This window comes from Erpetoichthys calabaricus, chromosome 17 (assembly GCF_900747795.2).
Source record: "Erpetoichthys calabaricus chromosome 17, fErpCal1.3, whole genome shotgun sequence".
In the NCBI taxonomy this organism is placed as follows: Eukaryota; Metazoa; Chordata; class Cladistia; order Polypteriformes; family Polypteridae; genus Erpetoichthys; species Erpetoichthys calabaricus.
In genome coordinates, this window is record NC_041410.2 from 96,319,606 (window position 1) to 96,341,404 (window position 21,799).

At 45.7% G+C, this 21,799-nt stretch overlaps 1 protein-coding gene across 1 annotated transcript; it reads right to left on the reverse strand.

Annotated features, from left to right (window-relative positions):
- Positions 1 to 311: 311 nt before the first annotated feature.
- On the reverse strand, positions 312 to 21,403 carry znf653 (zinc finger protein 653). Its single transcript, XM_028822554.2, has 10 exons — positions 21,066 to 21,403; positions 17,773 to 17,816; positions 16,641 to 16,922; positions 12,718 to 13,241; positions 10,842 to 11,022; positions 10,108 to 10,204; positions 9,863 to 9,974; positions 8,061 to 8,175; positions 4,681 to 4,780; positions 312 to 863 (listed from the first exon to the last, which is right to left on the reverse strand). The coding sequence occupies exons 1-10, from the start codon at positions 21,371 to 21,373 to the stop codon at positions 686 to 688; spliced, it is 1,941 nt and encodes a 646-aa protein (XP_028678387.2). The 5' UTR covers positions 21,374 to 21,403; the 3' UTR covers positions 312 to 685.
- Between the last annotated feature and the right edge of the window lie 396 nt (positions 21,404 to 21,799).

Below are 21,799 nucleotides of genomic sequence, written 5' to 3' on the forward strand. Positions count from 1 at the left end.
ATGTCAGATATCTGAATAAAGTGCACAGCCCACATGGAATAAAAGCCCTCCTAGGCAGACCCAAACTGGCATATGCCAGGGACCCACCATTGATGGCGTGTTGGCTGGCAAAAGCAAAAGAAAAACAAGCGAGACCCCGAACTTCTCCACAAGAGAATCCAGCGAGCCAGCATTGCCAGGGAACTCTACGGATGTTCGGGGGGCACGAAACTGTACCTGGTGAAGAGAAAAAAAAAAATAATAACGTCAGGGGGGTCCCAAGAGCACCTGAAGTAACACGTCCCGATGAGCACACGCACTTCCACTCTTCGTTTCTCCTTTGCTGTTGTCTTTATTCTGCCTGCAGAAAATTCACAACTTGTCATTGATCCCAACATCAACAGAAAGAAAACAATTCACCCTTTCACTTGATGCACATGATTCAGCACTTCACACCTCCATCCGCCCGACCAGGGTGGCACAACACAATCACCAGGCCGTCACACGTAAAAGTTACAATTGTTCAAAGTGCGTATGGCATGGCAGGGAGGAAAACACAACACAGTACCCCCCAAAAGTGTCTTCTGCAACTGCATCCGCAGACCCTCGCTGGCCAAGTCAGCCCAGAGACTGGGCAGTGCCATTCAGATGAGGGCTGGCTACCTCCCGCCTGCCACAAGGCCTCGCCCGGTCCTTTAGAAAACGCTCACAAGACCTGCTTCTCCGGGTGACTCTTCAGCTTGTGGAACTTGACGCTCTCCAGCTTCTCAAACCTCTTGCCGCAGTGTTCACATGTAAAGTTATACTGAACTTCAGGCGTGTGCTTCTTCATATGCCAGTTTAAGGATGCCCGCTGCCGACACTGGTACCCACAGATCTCACACCTGTTGGGATGAGACGAGATTGTTAAACCACAGTCCACAGCAGGTCACGGCGCACAACTCTAACCTGAAATGAAACTTCTACATTAATGACAAAACCTCAAGAACACGCGGGTGGAGGAGCCTTTGGGGTCCCGATAACGGACTACCTGTTGGGCAGACCACCATTTGTGAGGCTCAAACAGTCCCGACTCCTGTTCTCTGTGCTCCGACTGTAAACAGAACACCAGGTCACGTCACTTGAAGAGACCCTCAGATGACTCGGCACTGACAAGGGGGAGGAACCGAGGAACTGCTGACTGACCTTCACCGCAGCAAAGAGCCTCTACACCTGGTCACTACCCAGGGGGCACTGCTGCCAAGTACTAGAGGGGGGTCCACAATAAACAACAGGGTGGACTGGCCTCAGGTGACTGCATTCCTTTAACTCTTTCAGGGTGGATGTCGACTTTTGTCGAAATTCAGGAGTAGAGAACGGTAATCCACCGTAAAACTTGTTTTAGTTCGGCTCTTTGCTGGAAGGAAAAGTCCGCTTAGTTGACTTGACCTTGATGACCTGTGCAAGCACGAGTGGCGAAGAGCAAACAGTCTCTAAAATGGCATCGAAGTCTGGCGAGAGACCAAAGTGAATCCACAAAGCAAAATATTTGGTGGATGATGTTTTGTACATTATCGCCGACTCTGACGACCTGAAGACGGAGATTGAAAATGAAAGTGAGGAACCAGCTTCAGGTGATTGGTCAGTCGGCCCCCAGCTGACCGCGGTGCTCAACACGCTTGTGTAGCTGATGTGCCTACAGTAACATTCACCTGGGAGGACCACCACTTACGATGACAGGAGGTACAAACCAGATTGTGTCACACTGCCATACAAAAGACAGTCAGGCAGCCAGCGGCCCCCCTACACAGTCACCAGAGACCCTGAACGGGCGCCGACAGCAGCCACAGCAACACATGAAACCTTATGAAAACTGAGGTGCCTGCAAAAAACATTCAGCCCCCAAAGAGTTAATATAGGAAGTGACATCATCTGGGATGGCCACTAACGTCACTTCAAGAGGGGCCAACAAGCTGACTAAGAGGAGGAGAGTGCCATTATGAACAACGCTGCACGTCCCCTTTCAGTCACAAAAGACACCGAGGAGTTACAGGCAACCAGTCATTGAGCTAAAGTGTGACAAGAAACACGACTGGGGGGTCCTTTATACCAACAGCAATACCCCTGAACAGTGCCTGACGGGGGCCGCTCCCTTTACCAACTCACTTTCTTTCACTTCAGTTATTCTGGTGTGTATTGGGGGGGGGGTTGTGGTTTGTCCTAATTAAACATTCATTTACTGCGCCTCTGTGAAGAGCTGTAAGTGCTGCCCGTCTGTGTATCTATCAGCATCGAGCACACGGGGGGCTCGCCATTAGAGATTTAGGGACGCAATGGGCTGGAGATGGACGCAGGATCTATGTGGCTTTCTGCAACATTCCTTCATTCACGTTGACTCGCTTAGTAGATGCCGTTTTCCAAAGCGACTTACAAAAGAGGTCAACATAAGCAAGCAGACATCACTTTGGGGATGTACTTTGAGTGATTAGCTTTCTATCAGCCTTCTCCTGAGAGAGAGAAAACATGACAATATGAGCTGGTATGCCAGCACTGTCACTGGTGACATTGGCACAGCAGCGTGTTGGCCCTGCTGAAATCAGCCGCCTTGTTCTTTCACCACACGTGGCTTTGAGAAGAGCAGCTGCTTGCCAACACTCAAATGAAACGGGCATTGCTGACCATTTATGCCTACAGGTGCCATGGAAGCCAGCCAGGTCTTCCTTTTTCAGAACTAGAAAACAGTTGAAGGTTATTTCCTCTTAATGTACGCAGCACTCTTGTCGTCATTTATTTCAACAACAACTTCTTAGCTTATCTCTCTATTATAAGAGAGACGCGACTTTCTCAGAGAGACACTTTCACGTCCCGTGAGATGAGACTTTGTGCCAAGAGATTTAACCATGGAAATAAAAAGCAAAGAGTAGATGACAAAGTAGAACGTCGTAAAGAATTCAAAAACATTGGCACGGTACACAGGCAGAGCAGGTTAGAGATAATGGAAGTATGAAAATTCAAAAGTCTCAAAAAAATGATAGTAAAGATCTCATTAGCGCAAACAGACGGAAATTATTACTCAGTGAAATAACGGAACAGTGAAAAGAGATGGAATATATTGTTCAGATTTAAAAGTCAGAGACTTGTAGATCGTCTAATTCATGTTGTCATCAGGGAAAAGCAGTGCGTCTTCCCAATCAAGAGGCTTATCCACGAGAATTAAAAGATTTATCGTTTGGTGAAAGTGAAATCCCGCGAGAGAAGAGTTTATACAAAGAGATTTGAAGTCCCGCTCGCATCTAAAACACAACCACTCACGCAGTTCAGTCACTTCTCATTTGTGTGAATGCTGTTGTCAGACAGTTAGTGTAGAGAGAAAGAAACGACATTCACGAGCAGGTATACGTTGTGTTGTCACGATGAAAGTCCTAACACGGAATCAAAATTCAATTCGATAGACGAAAAGGTAAAAGTGAAAAGAGACCAAATATATGGGCATGGGTGATATGACAGAGTATGTAGTTATTGTTTGGCTTTAAACTTTAAGTCGGAGACTTGTAGATCGTCTAATTTGTGTTACCATCGGGGAAAAGTCGTGTTACTACCCAATGAAGAGGCGTATCCACGAGAATTAAAAGGTTTGTCGTTTGGTGAAAGTGAAATCCAGATACGCGAGCGGCAGAGACGTCAAGTGGCTGGTGCGAAGAGCAGGCTGTAGGCGGGTGGGTTTTGGGATTTTGGAGAGCAAAGCCCCTTAATTTAAAATAAAACAAATAACTAAAAGTCAGGCCTACCTAAATGTTACACTTTATTTTCCAGAAGTTTTCCAACAAGCTAAAAATGAGGCTAAGGAATGAAAAGGTGAAGAAGACACCGTAGGGCAGTGAGGTGACCAAAGTCAGACGGGGGGTGTGTGTCAGAGCAGGAAGGACCTGAACACTCTTAACAATGGGTTAGGGTACGGGCACACGTTTAGGGCTGTGCACTCACCTGATTGGATGATTTGGAGACACGGGACAGAAGACCACAGCGTCCGCTCCTTTCTGAAGTTGGCAAAATAAAACGGGGGGGCTTGCTTTGAAAAGAAAAAGGCGCAGCCCAGCAAACCAATCAGATGCATGGGGTCAAAACTGGGAAGCGCCTGGAATGAAGGAGCTGTGGAAAAGTCACGGATAACATCTGAGAGTGCAAATCGCAGTGAGCCGTTTAGAGAGAAAACCAACAAAGGCAACAAAAGAGCAACGCTGAGGAGCTGTGAGGTGTGTTATACACTGCATCGAGGACGTAAAGCTGGAAAAATGTCAGTTTGTGCGTTCTCATTTAAGGCTGTAAAGCAAAAAAATGGGAATATTTCAAAGGGGGGGATTCTTTTCTATACCCACTGTATACAGAGATATTATATAAGCAAGTAACTGTAAGACACCCTGACCTCACAAGCGACTTTGGGTGAAGGCATCTGCAATACGTCACAATCCTCATGTCATCTTCTTGTTTAAACACCAGAAGTGACAAAGAAACGATGTGGAGGTCACTACCTGAAGCGCTACGTCTCCTTAACAATACCATTTAAAAGAGTGACGCCTCAGTGTGAAGTTGGCAGGCCTTGTAAAGACTCTCGTCTTCTACGGAGGAATGCAAATCAAGGCTAAGGCCATGTGGGAGCTTCACGGTGTTCTCTCTTTTGTCTGTCCTGCCGTTTCACAATGTGAATGGCCTACAGATACGTACTGCAATGGAGTCTCTCCTGTATGCGTCCGCCGGTGGACCTCCAGATGGTTCTTCCTCTTAAACGACTTTCCACATGTTTCGCAGATAAAATCCCGAACACCTGAAACAAAGAACAAGGGCATCACACTCTGAACAGGCCGGAGACACTTAATAAATGGAAGGAGGCGGATTAAAACCTGCGGCTAAGCATGGAATGAGAAGTTTCACCGAACAAAGCAATAAAATAAATAAAAGTGACAGTCAGCCGTCTCTGTGATCCTGAAATGAGTGTCACCACCATTTGAACAGCCTGGTAAAACAAAAGGGGAACGGTGCCCGACGCAGAACTCTTGCAAAGAGAAAACAACACACAACATTAAAAGAAAAAAAATAAACATTTAGCAGACAGCTTCAGGGCAAACAACAGTAAATGAGCAGGGCATCGTCACAGGAGGAGACCAGTCGATTAGTCTGTGGCCTCGCGTCCACCCAAACATCGGCTCGTCAGTCCTACAGCAGAACCAACCCCAAACGTGGCACCAGCTGACCGCAGGGCACCCTCAGGCACTCGACTCACAAAGGGCCAGCCTCACATTTGGGGAGCAACAAGGCGAGCTCCTCACAGACACAACTCGGGGTCAGGACATCACCCCGGTGCTCTGCAGCCGTGAGGTGACATCGCTAACCACCCTGTCACAACTGCAGCAGAGGTGGCCATTCCAGTTATGGAACTTTAAAAGTGAACACCCGGGGTATCTGGGGACAGCGCCATCTACCAGTCAGAGAATGGCAGCCTCGGTTATTCTGAACTCCTGACAGGACTAAAGTTTCGAGGTTAACTTTGAGGCCAAAGCTGCTCGCTGTGTGTCACGGTCCCATGTGCTACCCTGTGTGATCCTACTGGTTTTCATGGTAAGTCATTGTAAACTATTTATTTTTGTAAAGGCAGCTCCATCCGTGTGACACAGGCCAGAATTGTTTGCAAAATTATTTATTTTTGAAGAGCTTAAAGATATAAAGCACCGGCTGTGTGCCATTTTCATTTTTATTAAACTTGAGGAAATAATTTACAAAAAAAAAAAAAAAAAAAAAAAAAAATACATAGTTCTACTCAAACAAATAATAAAAATAAATAAATAATAAAATAATAAATAATGATAAATAATAAAGTGTGCAGCATAAAGAAGGACGATGCCTCACGCCTGGACAAACTGGTGAGGAAGACAGGCTCTATTGTAGGCACGGAGCTGGACAGTTTGACATCTGTGGCAGAGCGACGGGCGCTGAGCAGACTCCTGTCAATCATGGAGAATCCACTGAACAGGATCATCTCCAGACAGAGGAGCAGCTTCAGCAACAGACTGCTGTCACCGTCCTGTTCCACTGACAGACTGAGGAGATCGTTCCTCCAACACACTATGCGACCCTTCAATTCCACCTGGGTTAACAGTAACATTATACAAAGTTATTGTCTGTTATACCTGCATTGTTATCATTCTTTAATTAATATTGTTTATTTATCAGTATGCTGCTGCTGGAGTATGGGAATTTCCCCTTGGGGATTAATAAAGTATCTATCTATTATATAGTGCCTTTCATATCTATCTATCTATCTACTCAGACTTTCTTTCTGCTTTGGTTTTAGTCAACACTGCAGGATGTAAGGATTCTAAATGTCTGACACGGTTTTTAATATTTCAATCAAGAGACAACGAAATTAACGGACTCTGGACCAGTGCGTCGTCATCTCCCTCGATGACCCATTTCCTCAAGTTTAAGGGGTAGAGCTGACGTATCTGTTCAACAACAGCCAACACCATGGCTGCCTTGTAACTTTCCTTTACAGAGTTGTATTTTCCTGGCAGTAAATTAAATATAATTAAAACACATTACAAGCAACAAGCTAATAATAACCATTTTATTTATTTATTCAGAATAATCCGAACAGTCTAAAATGCTACGGCCCCCTTCTACAGTACGTGGTAATCACGATTGTAATGTAAGCGCTGAACAGGAATTCAGAGATTGCACCATCTTTTCTAATATCGGGTTTGAATTATTTGTATCTCTAAACCGCTGTGTGCTGTGATGAGGACAAGGCCAGTGACCAGGCGTCAGCTACCAGATGCAAGCCCAGTCATAAAGGACCCTCAATTAAAGAACATGAACAGTGCCGCGTGGCATTGGTGAGCTGCCCTAAAGTCACGGTCTTCAAACATTTTTGAACAAGTACCACTCCGCGAGGACCAGTAAACTGAAGTACTACTGTCAATGAATCGTTAATTTACGCCCGTGTTGTTTTGAAGTCACTATAATGACTATAATTATGACATTAAAGGATATTAAACTAATTAAGGAAACGGGTGCCCACGCTAATAAAAGCTGTCTTGGAGTCTTCCATGCATTTATAGTTGTATACTTACACTATATATGATTACATGCAACATATTGGCATTCTAGCAACATCGATTCGTGGAAAATAAAGGACCACACAAGTACCACTTGGCATGACTTGAAGTACCACAGTTTGAAAACCGTGGCCCTAAAGAACTCGGGAGGGCAGTCTGTTGGGGGCTCGCCAAGAACACAATGCAATGGATCTGACGCAGGACCGCAACACCACCTGGGGCTACTAGAGGGAGCTCTAACATCCAGAGCCTCAGAAGTGACGTCTACTGGCCAGAGCTTAAAAGCCCCCTGTGCAGCTCCAGGGCTGTCAAGCTTGTCCTCGTGAGATGAGCATGTGGCGCTGTCTCGAGTGAATAGCGAAAGGGGGGAGAAGGTGAGCAGGGGGTGACCACAGCGGGAATGTGGATTAGCAGCCCCACAAGACAGTAACGGATACTGACCACTGACGGCTGGCCTGTGGGGTGTAGGACGTTTGACTCTCTCCATAGCTTTTAGCTTCCTTTATTATAAAGTTCTTTTTATTGGGTCTCCTTTGACTTTTATCAGAATTTGGGGACAGCTCTTCAGTCAGTCTACAATACGGACAACGATTGGACCCCCAACCCTCCCCCAAGGCAGAACATCAGTCAGACTGTTGTACCAACCTCTTCTGCACTATCTGTGTTTAGGTCATCTGCTGCGTGACCAACTTACTAAGGAAAACATTAAAAAATAATTTGGTATTGATTGATTGTTTGATTTTCAATGAACACCAACCAGACATTCCACACACTTTACAAAAGAACATTATGTTCAACTGGCAATGCCACTCAGATGGGTCTCAGCATTCCTGGAGCCCACGTGGGAACTCCACATTCCTAAAAAGCATGGAAGGATAAAACCACAACTAATGAATGGGACAAAGGGCGCTGTACGTCTCAAAGAGCCAAATGCAGCTCTGAATGTAATAAAAAGAAAAGCAAAACACAACACGTGAAGACTTCTCATTATACCTGAGTGAATGATCATGTGCCGGTGGAGATGGTTTGACAGGTAGAACTTCTTCCCACAGCCTGGTTGTGGACACACCTTTGTCCTTCCTTTTCTGTGCACAAGGTTTATATGGTTCTAAAAAAAAAAAAAAGAGGAGAGCAGATAAGACCACCACGCTGGGCAGTTTGGTGGGAAAAAAACAAAACAACTTCATAATTGGCACAACAGTAATGAAGGAGCCGGCATGGCAGGAGTGCGCAGGCAAAGGAAACGACAGAAATCTGAAACCAACAACTCAGCTGCAAACAAACATTTAAATACTGTGGCGGGCGGGCGGCTGGGACACCCCTGCTGCATATGTTCTGGGGGAGCGACCACGGACAGCTCAATACCTCCCCCAGGACGCTTGGTGGCAGCCTCCCTGGCTGACGGTGATTCCCCAACCTCCCACAAGGCTCCATGGGAGATGGGAGTCCTCCACAGCCCAGTTGGCCACTAGGGGGAGCTGCCTGGATTCCACAGCCCAGCTGGACAAAATCTTCAGCCCCACCCGGAAGTGCAATTGGGACCAGGTGGTCAAGCAGCGGGTGGGCTATAAAAGGGTCCAACCAACACCACTCAGTGGCCAGAGTTGGGAGGAGGAGGACTACGCTTGTGGAGGAGTGGTGGTAGAAGAGAGAGGATAGTGCTTTTGTGTTACTTGTGTGCTTGGGACTGTGTACTGCCTGTGGGTCACGGGGAAGACGTGCGCCCACAGGTGAAGAAAAATAAAAGTTCTGTGTTTTATACGTACCTCAGTGGGAGTCTGTGTCAGGTGGGGTGCTATACAGCGTCTATATCACAATACATAAGGGCAGGTATGAGGTGACCGTCACATGCCAGGTCACATTAGTGGCTCATTTCAGGGCGCACTTCTACCTGAAGCGAGGGCTCAAAACATCAAGAATGGCAGTCAGCACATCACTGGGACTTGAGGTTTACTTATACAGCTTTACAGACACGTATGGCCTTTTAATGCGAGGCACACGTGAATATATGAAATTATCTGGGGTTTTATTTACATACAAAAACATCCCCTTTATATTACAAAAAGTATTTAAAGTAACGTTAGCTGTTATATGGAACGATGATCTTTAATATTCACAGGACAAGGCCAGAGTAGCCAAACAGCAAGAAAGGAGATCATCTCTAAGGGCCGGTAGAATATTCAGTTAAGCTTTTATTTTAACCTATTTTTTTTTTTTTTTTTTTTTTTTAAAACACAAAAACAGAAACTTGAAAGGCCTAAATAATAATAAGTATGTTTGCTATTAGAAGATTTTTTGTAAACAACAAAAGATGAAAGTGATAAAGAGGAGCAACCACTTCATATGCTGCGGGCACTCAGCCTTTGGACCGTTTACTCTGAAGCCTACTGAGAAAGGACAAGAGCGTGGGGACCCCAAAGAGAGAGAGAGAGTGAGAGAGAGAGAGAGAGTGTGGGGACCCCAAAGAGAGAGTGTCCAGCCGGTCCGGGGCCCACAGGCACTGGCACTGCTGAGGATGGTGATGAGCCATTTTGTTCACGACAGCCCACTCCTACTATAAGTCAACATAAAGTGCCCATGGCCCCCCTCTACCTACCGTCTGAGTGTTTTTGTCCTTCTATCAACTGTTTTATGCGGCTGTGCAGTGGGAGAGATTTATCTTTTAGCTGAAATATTAAGTTTAAATGTAAAATGAGACAAAACAAATTAAGTTTAATAAAACAGGACTGCTGAGAGCCTGAAGAAACTCAGCGCAGAGAGTCGACCGCCACACCTCCCAAGCTTCTCATACTCACCTGAAAGCTGCTGATAGACACGTACACCAGACTGCAGCCTTCATAAGGACAGTGAAACATTTTTGGCATTCCGTCAGCTTCTATTACTGGACCTCTTTTGCTTTTTTTGGATCTAAAAGTAAAGGAGAACAACATTGACCTGCTTACCCTAAAGACTACGGAGGCAGGTATGCATTACAGTTAAACATCCAGGAGAATTAAGGATTGCCTGGGAGTCAAAATAAATAAATAATAAAAATGTTTACCTTTGAGATCCGATTTTTGCCTTTGTCCGTGACAAAACCTCTGGAATGCTGGTCTCTGTTAAAATTGCATTTTCTTGAAGAGATTTGTCTTCAACTCCTAAAATGAAAAGTGAAAATTAAGCATTAAAAAAAAATTTGTTCTATACTGTACATTAGACAGGTAACATTTAAGTCGTACATTCTAAAAGTTAAATCTGACATTTGGAAATCTAGGCTAGTACTTGGGGGGGGTTATTGGGGGGAGAACGGGACAAACCAAGCAGACACTGCCAACTGTGAATTAACTACCAACTGGTCTTTCCAGAGAATGAACTGCAGCAGGCCAAGTTGGCCTCCCATCACAAGGTGGAGGTCCTCGTATGCCCGAAATAAAAGTGCCATTAGACACAAAGCATTCCGAATGTGCTTCATATACCGAGGCTCAGCTGAACACCATCCTCGTGTCTGTCTTTATTTTATTAAGACGTTTACAATGCTCAGATCTGGACAGGCGCGAAGATCCTCACGATAACATCAACATTGCAATAAAAATGAGAAAGTGAAGAAAGTGCAAGTATTCTGATTATTAATGAGAGGGAAAAGCATACAATATGGTAAGCTACCATCGGTACAAACAGGAGTTGGACTTCAGCCATCATTAACCCTTCAGCTGCAAAGACGTAACGTTTGACATACAACACATGGCCTTCTGCAGTTGGGAGGATGGATTTAAAAAATGCAAAATTATAAAATACCCCCTATGCTTCCAATGGAGTCCATGTTTTCACAAGGATCGGCATCGCTTTCGCAGACCTGATTGTATGTGACCCCTTCGATGACCGTGCACGTCATTTCTTCTGAAACGTTTTCTTCGACATTAAGATGGATGCCTTCCGATGTCAACGCCTCATAGCTGGACTCTGTGATGATGATGACCTATGATAAGCACAGGATAAGCAGACTTGGTTAGGGTTAGTAATGAACCCTAACACTAATTTCTGTACATGTGACATTGTTTAATCCATTCAAAAAAATTTGGATCTCTAGGAAAAGCCAATGAAAAGCCAAGACATTTTAAAAGCGGCTCGTAAAAATCAATCTTCCTTAGCCTTCATCAAGTGGTGGATGCAAGTCGTGCCAACTATGCCCTCAGAGCAAAAGCACTTGTGGCACCCCCAGAAGCAGTGAATGAGCACAGCAGGACGTGTTTCGGTCAGGGCGCCTGTCTTCCTTGGGCCTTCCTTATCTATGTTAACGCTACTTTTGCTCGTTATCCGATTTGTTGTCCATTCCATGCCACTCTTATGTTCCTTGTGTTGTGTGCGTTTCCCTAAGAGACGGGACCACCTGCCAATCACCACCAGGCACTGCCCTCCACCCTAGAAACATGGAGGGTTTCCCACAGTTCCTGTTGGTTTATTCTGAATGTGTTCGGGGAGTTTGGTGAGTTCTTGTGCTCCTCTGTGCCTTTTTAAAACCTCTGGATTTTTGACTCCTGTGCTTTGTGTTTGTGATCATTTGGATTGCCTCGGGTTTTAGACAACTCTTTTATGCTTGTGGTGCTCTGTAGAGCTTCATTCTTGTGCGACAGCACATTTTATTAATAAAGGCCCGGTGTTTGCCCGTTTATCTAGCTGGGGTTTGAGGGTATAACCCTATAGTGGGCATCTGGCGCCACACTAATGATGCTGCCCATTGTTTTCATGAAGTGACAGCTGTAACACTGCAGCACACCAATCTGGGCACTAACAGCACAGTGTTATGTTCAGGGTGTGGGGCACCCAGCTGTGGTTCAGAGAATTGACAGCCTGGATGACTGAAATTGGGACCAACGACATTATGCTGCAAAAAATTACATAGTTGTGTTCACCAAATCCTGTAGGCACTTCATTTTTTCTGAATACTTTACAAATGGGGCAGCACGGTGGCACAGTGGGTAGCGCTACTGCCTCACAGTTAGGAGACCTGAGGTTCGCTTCCCGGGTCCTCCCTGTGTGGAGTTTGCATGTTCTCCCCGTGTCTGTGTGGGTTTCCTCCGGGCGCTCTGGTTTCCTCCCACAGTCCAAAGACATGCAGGTTAGGTGCCTTGGTGATCCTAAATTGTCCCGTGTGTGTGTGTGCCCTGCAGTGGGGCAGCACCCTGCCTGGGATTTGTTCCTGCCTTGCACCCTGTGCTGGCCTGGATTGGCTCCAGCAGACCCCCCGTGACCCTGTGTTAGGATGTAGCGGGTTGGAAAATGACAGACTTTACAAATGACACTGCTGTCACATTTTAGAAATGAGTGTTAACAATCCAAATTAAATGAAGACCCTATCTTACTGTTCAGATTTATTTCACAGATACACCCGCATTCTAAAACTTTACATTTCGATTTTATAAACCCATTACAGAGTCTGGACAGGGGCCAGGACGGGTGCAAGGTCAGCGCATCACCGAGCCACCCGACATGCACATCCACACTTGCCCACTCAATCAAAAAAGAACTTTTGGGCTGCATGAAGAAACTCAGCCACGTCGCTTATGTTCATTCAGCATGGTAGACAAAGGTCTACAAAATGCCGAGGCTGCCCCCCATATCTCACAATACGCCCGTCTACCTCTTTAAACATCAAGCAAAGTCAGCCTCGTACCTGAGAGCCATCGATTGTAGCCTCTCCATCGGGAATCTGACAGCTGGCCACCACTGTCCTCAGAGTCGGCGGCTCATAGAGCTCCGCAGGGTCCGCCAACTGCATGGAGGACGGCGGGGTCAGAGGAGCGAGAGAGGAGAACTCCTGCGTCGCCTCTTCTAGCACTGGCTGCTCATCCACACTCCCCGAATTCTGGCTGGCAGTCAGTACGACACATCCCAAATCTGCTGTAGCCAACGCGTCGCCGCTGCTCCCCGTCTTTTCCTGCTTCAGAGGTGGGACTTCAAAGCTTTTTCCTGAGGCCTCCTTAGGGACGGTGAGCTCCGTATGCCAATGATCTGCACAAACAGTGTGTCTCTGGGCATTAACTTGCTGGTCGTCCACGGGGCAGTTACTGGGGAGCCCATTGAGGGCAGTAAGAAGTGTTACTTGCTGCTCTTCAGTCTCTTCTGTGATAATTATTTTTCTAATCTCTTCAAACGTTTCACATTCTTGACTGGAGTTCTTGACATGCTCTACACTTTCTTCATGTGTTAAAACGAAAAAGCACAAACAATTTAGCCACAACAATGGACTTTTTGATTCAAAGCCATGCAGCACACTATTTGTCGGCATTAACAATTATACAATTTTAATCAAAAGGCAAAAACAAGTTAATAGGGTTACAAACAAACAAAGCGCAGCAGTCACAGTCAAGGAGTGAACTACACGCGCCACAGACACTCGGACTGGTATGACAACTGCTCGGGTCGACCTTATTGTGCCACCTGCGGCCGACATGAGATTCAAATCAAACACTCCACCGCACCACAAACTAGGACCATCTTTCAGCACATGGAGGCCGACTGGCAAATGAATTTAGAATTCTCCCCTTGGAGAGCAATCGGCTGTGTCAGACAAGCAAACAATGCATCCAACATCTTTTAGAAGCCATAACCAGACGAGTCCATGCTGCTTTGAGGGTCAAAAGGTGGCACAACACAAACTACTAAACATGCAGACCTAAGATATGGCATCTCAATGTCACAGTCAATCAAAAAACAGAATCATTCACTGCACTACAGAGAGGAACAATAAGATAACAAATCACTTTAAAACAAATGAACTGTAATATTCTATTGTCACAATAATAATAATAATTCTCTGCATTTATATAGCGCTTTTCTCACTACTCAAAGCGCTCAGCAATTGCAGGTTAAGGGCCCAACAGAGCAGAGTCCCTATTGGCATTTATGGGATTCGAACCGGCGACCTTCCGATTACCAGTGCAGATCCCTAACCTCAGAGCCTTTCTATCCGTCTGTCCAGGATACAAAACTGGGCACTGCTTGGTGAGGGGCTCCTCCATGGATGTTAGAAATTATTAACTGTTTACTCCTATTTACAGTTTCTGCTTTAGATTCGTTAATCATTTTAAAATCTGGGACACTGCAACACTTGTATGGTAAAGATTTTCTAAACGGTCCAATCTTTGATCCCCTCACATTCTAATTTCGACTCACATGTCATTCCGACATGGCAGGTAACTCTCCCGAGTCTCCATCTCCAAGAAGCAGGCCAGGTAAGATCTGACCAGGGCTGATCTCTCACACACACATCTACAGTATGTACATACAGGGTCAACAAAACCAAAGTCCAGCAGCTCCGCTGTTTTAGACATAAAAACACAAAAGTCAAAGCACCACGGGTGTCAAACTCCAGTCCTGGAGGGCCGCAGTGGCCATCTTCTTCATCAGTGACCAGTTTTTGCTGCTAATGAACTGCTTATGACTTAGTTTTAATTAACATGACTCACACCCCTTAGTTGTTTCTTTTTCCTTAACTCTTTTAGGGCTAATTTTTTTTTTTTGTTTCTTTTCTCCCAGGGCTGAATATTTTTCCAAAAACTAATATTTTTTAAAAAAAGAACACAAAGCAATTGTTTAACATATCAAATTAACAAAAAATATTTACTTTTGACAAATGTTACTGTCTTGCATGTTGCATGAGCCTGCATACTCTATGATTTCACATACATATCACATACATTTTACACAGCAAAGTCTGATCTCGCTCAAAGCAGCCAATTTCAGTCATTGCCACATTGCACTCCTTACAATATGTGTTGCTTTGGTGCCTATTTTTCAATTGTCTGTTGCTGCACTTTCTAACATATATTGTTAGTGTGTACTGTAGAGAGACAAGTCACCCATTTGCCATCATGCCATGCCACTGCCACCAAGTTTTCTGCCAGCATGAAAACCGTATTGTCACCTCTTTTCATCTTCTGAAACTTTATGAACTTTATGTATGGCATTATAGCCTGGCTCACCCCATGGGATTTGCTTCTGTTTATTACAGAAGTGAATAAAACTTTGCAGCAGCACGTACCTAAGCCACCAGGGGACAAAACACGTTTGGACCAATGCTCCCTGAAGTTATATCACCAGTTCTGTCTCATCTCTATTTGTAATGCCACAGCGCGCTTCATCTCGTCTTTCGTTGTGGGTTTCCACTTTGAAAAACGAGAATGCGATGCAAACGCAGCCCGCGATTCAAAAAAAATCTCTGCCTGCCTGTTTGTCTCGTCTGACAGTAGCTGAAAAGCAGCATCAGGAGAGAGCAGCCTGAAGTACAGCAGCTGGTGATCTGTCGTGTCCAACAGCAAGCCATGCCGTCTTGTAAACTCCGGTAGCCAGATTGGCTCTCAACGGATCAATGTCTGTGTATTTATCCCATGCGAACCTTGCCGTAGATGCATCGGCTGCGCGAAGGCACGCAACTGGCAGCAGATCCGCTGGCGCGGCATCGGCTGGTGTCTGATCAGCTGATGCCTGCTTCTCACTCTCTTGCTCGATCTCCTGATCACTGCCAATAAAGTCCGATTCTGAAAAATCAAGAGTCCGACTCCGCGATAATGCGCATAATGCGAGTGTTTTCTTTTCTGCACTTGCTTCGCTGCCTTTTCACATGTCGGTGCCATCTTGCCCGTTTACATTTCGCAACTCACGCACACGCAATGTTTATTTGCCGAGTCAACGAGTCTAGCATTCCTCCAAGCACAGAGGGAATGCCTGTGACGTGACAGTGAGATTTGTCGCCATTAACAGCTGATTGTCGCCCTCTATCCCTGGATGTCGACTTTTGTCGACATCCGCCTTCAACCCCTCCTGTCGACAAAAGTCGACATCCGCCCTAAAAGAGTTAATTAGCAGCCAAACAATAAGGAGACACAAAACGAGTCACCACATGACCTGCTCACCTGTGCCATTCTCTCAATATCTGAAAATAAAGAAAGGTGACGGTCTCAGTAAGGCTGATCTGCTCAGGTCACCTAAACATCTTGACGGTGTTCTTAGAAAAAAACAGAAAAATCAACAGTTTGGGAAATGTCTGCTGCGGTGGAATGAGAGCAACAACACACCATGGAATTAAATAACGGGTTTAATTAACAGAAAGAATTGGCTTCTTATTAATAATAATAATAATTCTCTGCATTTATATAGCGCTTTTTTAACTACTCAAAGCACTCAGCAATTGCCGGTTAAGGGCCCAACACAGCAGAGTCCCTATTGGCATTTACGGGATTTGAACCGGCATCCTTCCGATTGCCAGTGCAGATCCCTAGCCTCAGAGCCACCATGAGATTGGTTGTAGTGAAACTGGTTGGAGTTTGAAATCCCAGTTTAGCTGCTCATCTGTCGGCTCGTTTCACATCTCATTTCTGATTGGCTGCCATTTAATGAAGAAACAAATCAATTCAGAGGACTGAGTCCTTAAAAATAAGGCTGTTTAACTCCTTTTAATAGAATTGAATTTTATTAGCAGTGAAAACTGGGCACTGATTAGGAAAAGGGTGAGAATGAAAACCTGCAGCCAGGCCCGGAGTTGGACACCCCTGTTTAGACAGCAGCAAATGATTTAGGGGAACATTACTACCCTACCTTGTTTTTTTGCACACAGAGGCCTCCCCTTTTCCGCTTGTAGCACCTTTTCGCCAGAGCTGGCGTCCATGTCTGCCTCATTCTCCGAGTCGGTGGCATCTTTTTCAGGAGATCTCAGATGCTGCATGTAACTGTGGCCCTTCTCGCACTGCCACACCGCTGTGGTGGAGAACCCAAAGATTGGCTCCAAAAGTCTGAGCTGCGGCTCCTCGCTGCATGTCTGCTTGTGCTCCTGGTACCAGCTCACCAAGCTACGCAGGCAGTTCACGTTGTGCTTCTTTGCTGCAACAAACAGTAATGACATTGGTTCACGAGTGTAAAGCCCTGGAGCAAGTAAAGATGCCGCAGGCAATGGCTTTGTGAGAGTTGACTGCTGCACCGACCGCCATTGCTGCTGCTCAGCCACCTCTTCATGAAAGTGAGTGGGTTCAGAGGCTCAAATTACTGCTGTGCACAAAAACTAAAAGCAGGGACAACTGCAACATCTGACAACGCTGAGCTAAACACACTAAAGGCCTTCCAGACCACAAAGCAGATAAATATCAACGCGACTCTGGCAATAAGTTCACTTACAGTATAAAGACTGATGGGAGGTTGCTGGGCTCCATTTATGTTAAATCAGTGTCAGGCTACTTTGCCTTACTGTGTGTGTTCTCACAATTTAATTAGTTAAGTCTGTAATTATATTTACCTGTCTCAGGACAATAAGCCAGTGAAGCACAAGGTGACGGGCACCATTAAAAAGTTAACTGGAGTGAATTTCATTTAAGTAGGAATGGCATCCAGTGTGTAATGAAAATAATTACAAATCAGCAAGAAAACTATTTGTGTGAAATGTCCTACACTTGAATTGCCAGCACAAGGAAATATGACTGTGTTTTAGCTTATAGAGCGGACACAAACATCCAGTGATCAGACGCCATGCCCGCTCTAGCCACTCGGCTCACTGACGGCACTGAATTTGTATCACATGACTGCATTTGTTTCAACATAAAAATGAAGTCTTTACAGTTTAGCCATTAAAGTCAACGCCAGTGGCACTTAACCGCCTCCCTGATGTCAAGTACGGCTGACGTTCACCGGGGACGCAGCTTTAAGCAGATTACTGTATTCAAGTCGGTGGAGCTCTCACCCTTTTTCGGCTTTACTTGGCAGGACTCCTGGTTCAAAAGCTTGCTGAAAGAAAGAAAACAGTGATTGGAAACACAAAACACGAGAGTGCAAATAGACGTAGAACAGATTTCAGGTAAATGAGACACATTTTCAAATCAGTTATCCTGTGCCCACGGGGATGGACCACCGTGAAGTAAAAGGCTGTCCACTCAGTCCCCACACTGCCTCACTACGTGACCCCAATGAGCGATAATCCACAGAAGCACATAAAGACGTCTACCATACCCATGAAGTGTGCCGAGATGCTGTTTTACACAACCAAGAGTGTGTGTGGGTTTGTTTTACACACCAATACAAATATGGAGCCATTGACAAGGTTGGTAATGCAGCTAAACTGGCATTCAACCTCCCCAATATTTGCATTTGCACCATCTTTTCATTCTTTTTCTGTTCCCCAACATTTATTGCTGCTCTGAACATTAACCAGAATCATTTACCCAGGCGTTTTCCATAGCATCTTATTCCAAAATGGGCTTGCATGAATCTGGACCCCATGCTGACAACATTGGGTACTGGAGCCAAGCCCATCTGTTAGCCCACTTCGAGTTCAAGCCATCAAACAGCTGAACCCGCACACCGTCACAGGGAGAACATGCAAAAGACACACAGAATGAACACCAGTCAGGATTTCACCTCTGGACCCCGATGATCTGCAGCGACCAAACCAGCCGATACACGTAAATAAGTGAAAGCAGACAGCACAGGTTTGTTAAATCAGACGATGATACGCAACACGAGCGGCGTTAAGGCCTTCAGCTAGAGAACCCAAGCTGTCCAGGTGCAAAAAATGTGCATGGAGACCCTTAGGGTGAGGCTTGCTGTTCTCACGTCCTCGCTAACAATTTGCTAGACCTGCAGCTTCACCTAACCTTCTGTGAACAGAAACGCGGACCCCAAAGAAGGCGATTACACATTTAAGTAGCCATCGTATAGTGGATTCAATGAATCGGCCCTGTGATGGACTTGCAACTTCTCCTACAACTCTTCTTGCATGCCACCCAGTTCTTGTTCGGGTAGGCTCCTGCTTCCTAGCAATCCTGCCCTGGATAAGCAGGTTTAGAAAATGGATGGACGGACAACAGTCTATAATGCTAGAATTAAAGGCCTACATTATTACATTTACTTAATGCTTTAACAGGGTGACAGTAGCACATACCTAATGTCCAGATTACCCGATATGTGACAACACTTACCATAAAGTGCTTTATGTGGTCCGTATCTGTGGAAATGACATGCAGGGCTTTGTTCACGGACTTCCTCTGGGGTATCGCTCTACTGTGCAGTGGGTGACGCCTCAACACCACACCAGTAAGGACACTTTAAATTGGGCAAATTGTAAAACAGTATTTCTATTTTCCAAAGGGGTTAATACTAATTAGGTAAAGACACTGTCAGTCTACACAGCCACTAATCGGCACGGCGGTACGCCTTTATAGCGCCTCACTGGGACTGCTGGCTTATTTTACTGGCCAAGTCACAAGTTTTTTTTATTTTTTCTGTGAATCTTGTATATGCTTGAGGTGGTTCTTGCTGTTGATTTCTACTGGAGATTTTGTGAGCTTCTTTAATTTGGGACAAATGAAGTTCCACCTAAATTAACCAAATATTAAGAATGCTCTGCATTTCCTGCTTCAAGTCTAGAAACACAGAGGAACACTTAACCGACATCCTCCAAGGAATATCTGTGGTTGACTTCTTAAGGGGATAAGAGACGCGACAAAGACCCAGGAGGTACAATCAGGATTATGAGAGGCCTCACAGATGGCAAAGTGGCAGCAGATGTGTTTCAAACAATGGTGGTGGGAGTGCACAAGTCAAACAATACAATAACCACACGGTACTCACACTCAGAGGCTTGTACTTGGAGTGCTATATGAAAATAAAGTGAGCTGAACAATCTTGATGTGGTCTGTACCTGTGGAAATGACATGCTGGGCTTTGTTCATGGACTTCCTCTGGGGTATCGCTCAAAATTTGTACTAACCCCTACTCTCTTCTGTTTTCTTTTCCGGTGTCCTATTGGTGGTGGCTTGTGCCACCACCATCTACCCAAAGCACCATGATGTTCCAACAATGATGGATGGATTAAAAGCCAGAAGTCTGTATAACCATCAGCATCAAGTGACTCCGTGAGAACCCTAACTACAAAGAGGACTATTTCATTTATGTTAGGTAGAATGCCCAAAGGGGACTGGGCGGTCTCGTGGCCTGGAACCCCTACAGATTTTATTTTTTTCTCCAGCCTTCTGGAGTTTTTTTTTGTTTTTTCTGTCCACCCTGGCCATCGGACCTTACTCCTTTCTATGTTAACTAATGTTGTCTTATTTTAATTTCTTATTTGTCTTTTATTTTTCTTTTCTTCATTATGTAAAGCACTTTGAGCTACTTTTTGTATGAAAATGTGCTATATAAATAAATGTTGTTGTTGTTGTTGTACACTGGCACAATGCCCACCCACTACAATCATCAGTTCAACTGCTGCACAAGCCCATCCACAGACTCACCCACTATAGAATACTCGACAACTTTCTTATCTGATGTGGCACCTTAAGTTGGGAAGCCACAGCACGGGGGGACTTAAGGTGACACTCTGGGTCATTTGCTCAGTCAGTCAGCGGGGGTCTCAACCACCCAACACATCAGATACTCGGCAAAACAAACTGAACATCACACACTCGCCCATTATCAAGTCGAGATTTTATGGGGCCCCCAAACGGTGACGACAACGGGCCACTCGGCACCAACAAGCTCGTCCTTCCTCGTCAGCTTCATGTGTGGCCCTCATCTTTTCCATTGTAGTGTCATAAAAGGCCAGCGGAGGCCAAGACATCACTGGTCACAGTCATGCAAAATTTAAAGCACACTCCAAAGCCCCCAGTAGGCACGCAAGGAACAGAAAATCATTTCCAAATTCCTTTAATGGTAAACTGTTTGACTCACAAAAATCCTCCGATGTTTAAAAAGTAAAATACAAGTAAAATAAACAGCGGCCATTCCCAGGGCTCATTCAGATTCTCGGCTTCTTCACTTGGTGCTCGGTCACCATGGACAGCACCGCACGCACCTCAAGCCGCTGCTGGTGACAAACTCTGACGAGGTCACCTAAACTGGCAGCGGGGGCAAAGGGGCCAACAAGCGCGAGGGTCCGGACATGCCTGGCAGTCCAACCCCGCTCGCCACTTGCAATAGGACGCCAGAGTGCCGACCGCGCCGTGACCCAGCCCTCGACCCCCCGCACACCACAAAACGCACCTCCCGTATTTGTCCCGATAAGTCTGGCCGTATCTGGCGTGCAGCTCAACGAGGTACTCGGCCAGCCCGGCGTCGCTCAGGCTGGTCCGCCGCCGCAGTTCGCTCCACAGCCGGTGCGACTCACCCAGGTACACCCGTCGCACGTCGTACTTCTTTCGAGACTCCAGCCTGCGCCTTGCCCGGTCCGAGTCCGGGAGCCGAGGGCGACCTCGACAACGCCTTAGGGAGCCGCAGCCCGACCCAGGCTGCCCCGGCTCTCTATTCACTACTACAGCCGTTACATCCTCCTCAACGACGACCTCCGCCATCTTCAAAGAGGGGAGGGAAAGCAGAATAAAAATAGAACAACGTCGACCTTACCGGAAACGACGCTCCAGAGACGCATCCGCCCGGAAGCCAGTGCGCTGACCTCACCGGATATGAGGTAAACAGAGGCCGCTGTTCGTCGAAATGACCGGACTCACGCTTAAAGCTAAACGGCAATGCAAGGTGAGAAAACTCAGTAAAGCCCTTCCTTATGTCATTGTATCGATAAAAATCACAAATCACAAAATAAAAAAATCGAACGAATTATCAGCCAGGGTACATACTTTAAACAAAAAAACAAGTTTTCAAAACAGATTCTCGTTGAATGAAGCAGATCTTTTATACGCACTCTTCAATTATTAAGGACATGGCAGGCTAAAGACGCAACTTACCACTGATGTATATGTGCTTACTGTGGCACTGCCTGG

Bases quoted from the DNA above. Each gene is read 5' to 3' on its own strand.
- znf653 (XM_028822554.2), bottom strand. From the start codon at position 21,373: ATGGCGGAGGTCGTCGTTGAGGAGGATGTAACGGCTGTAGTAGTGAAT. The intron at 11,023-12,717 runs GTACGAGGCTGA...TGCTTATCATAG, and splicing joins CTACAATCGATGGCTCTCAG to GTCATCATCATCACAGAGTC. The intron at 864-4,680 runs GTACGTATCTGT...TCATCCCAACAG, and splicing joins ACAGGAGAGACTCCATTGCA to GTGTGAGATCTGTGGGTACC.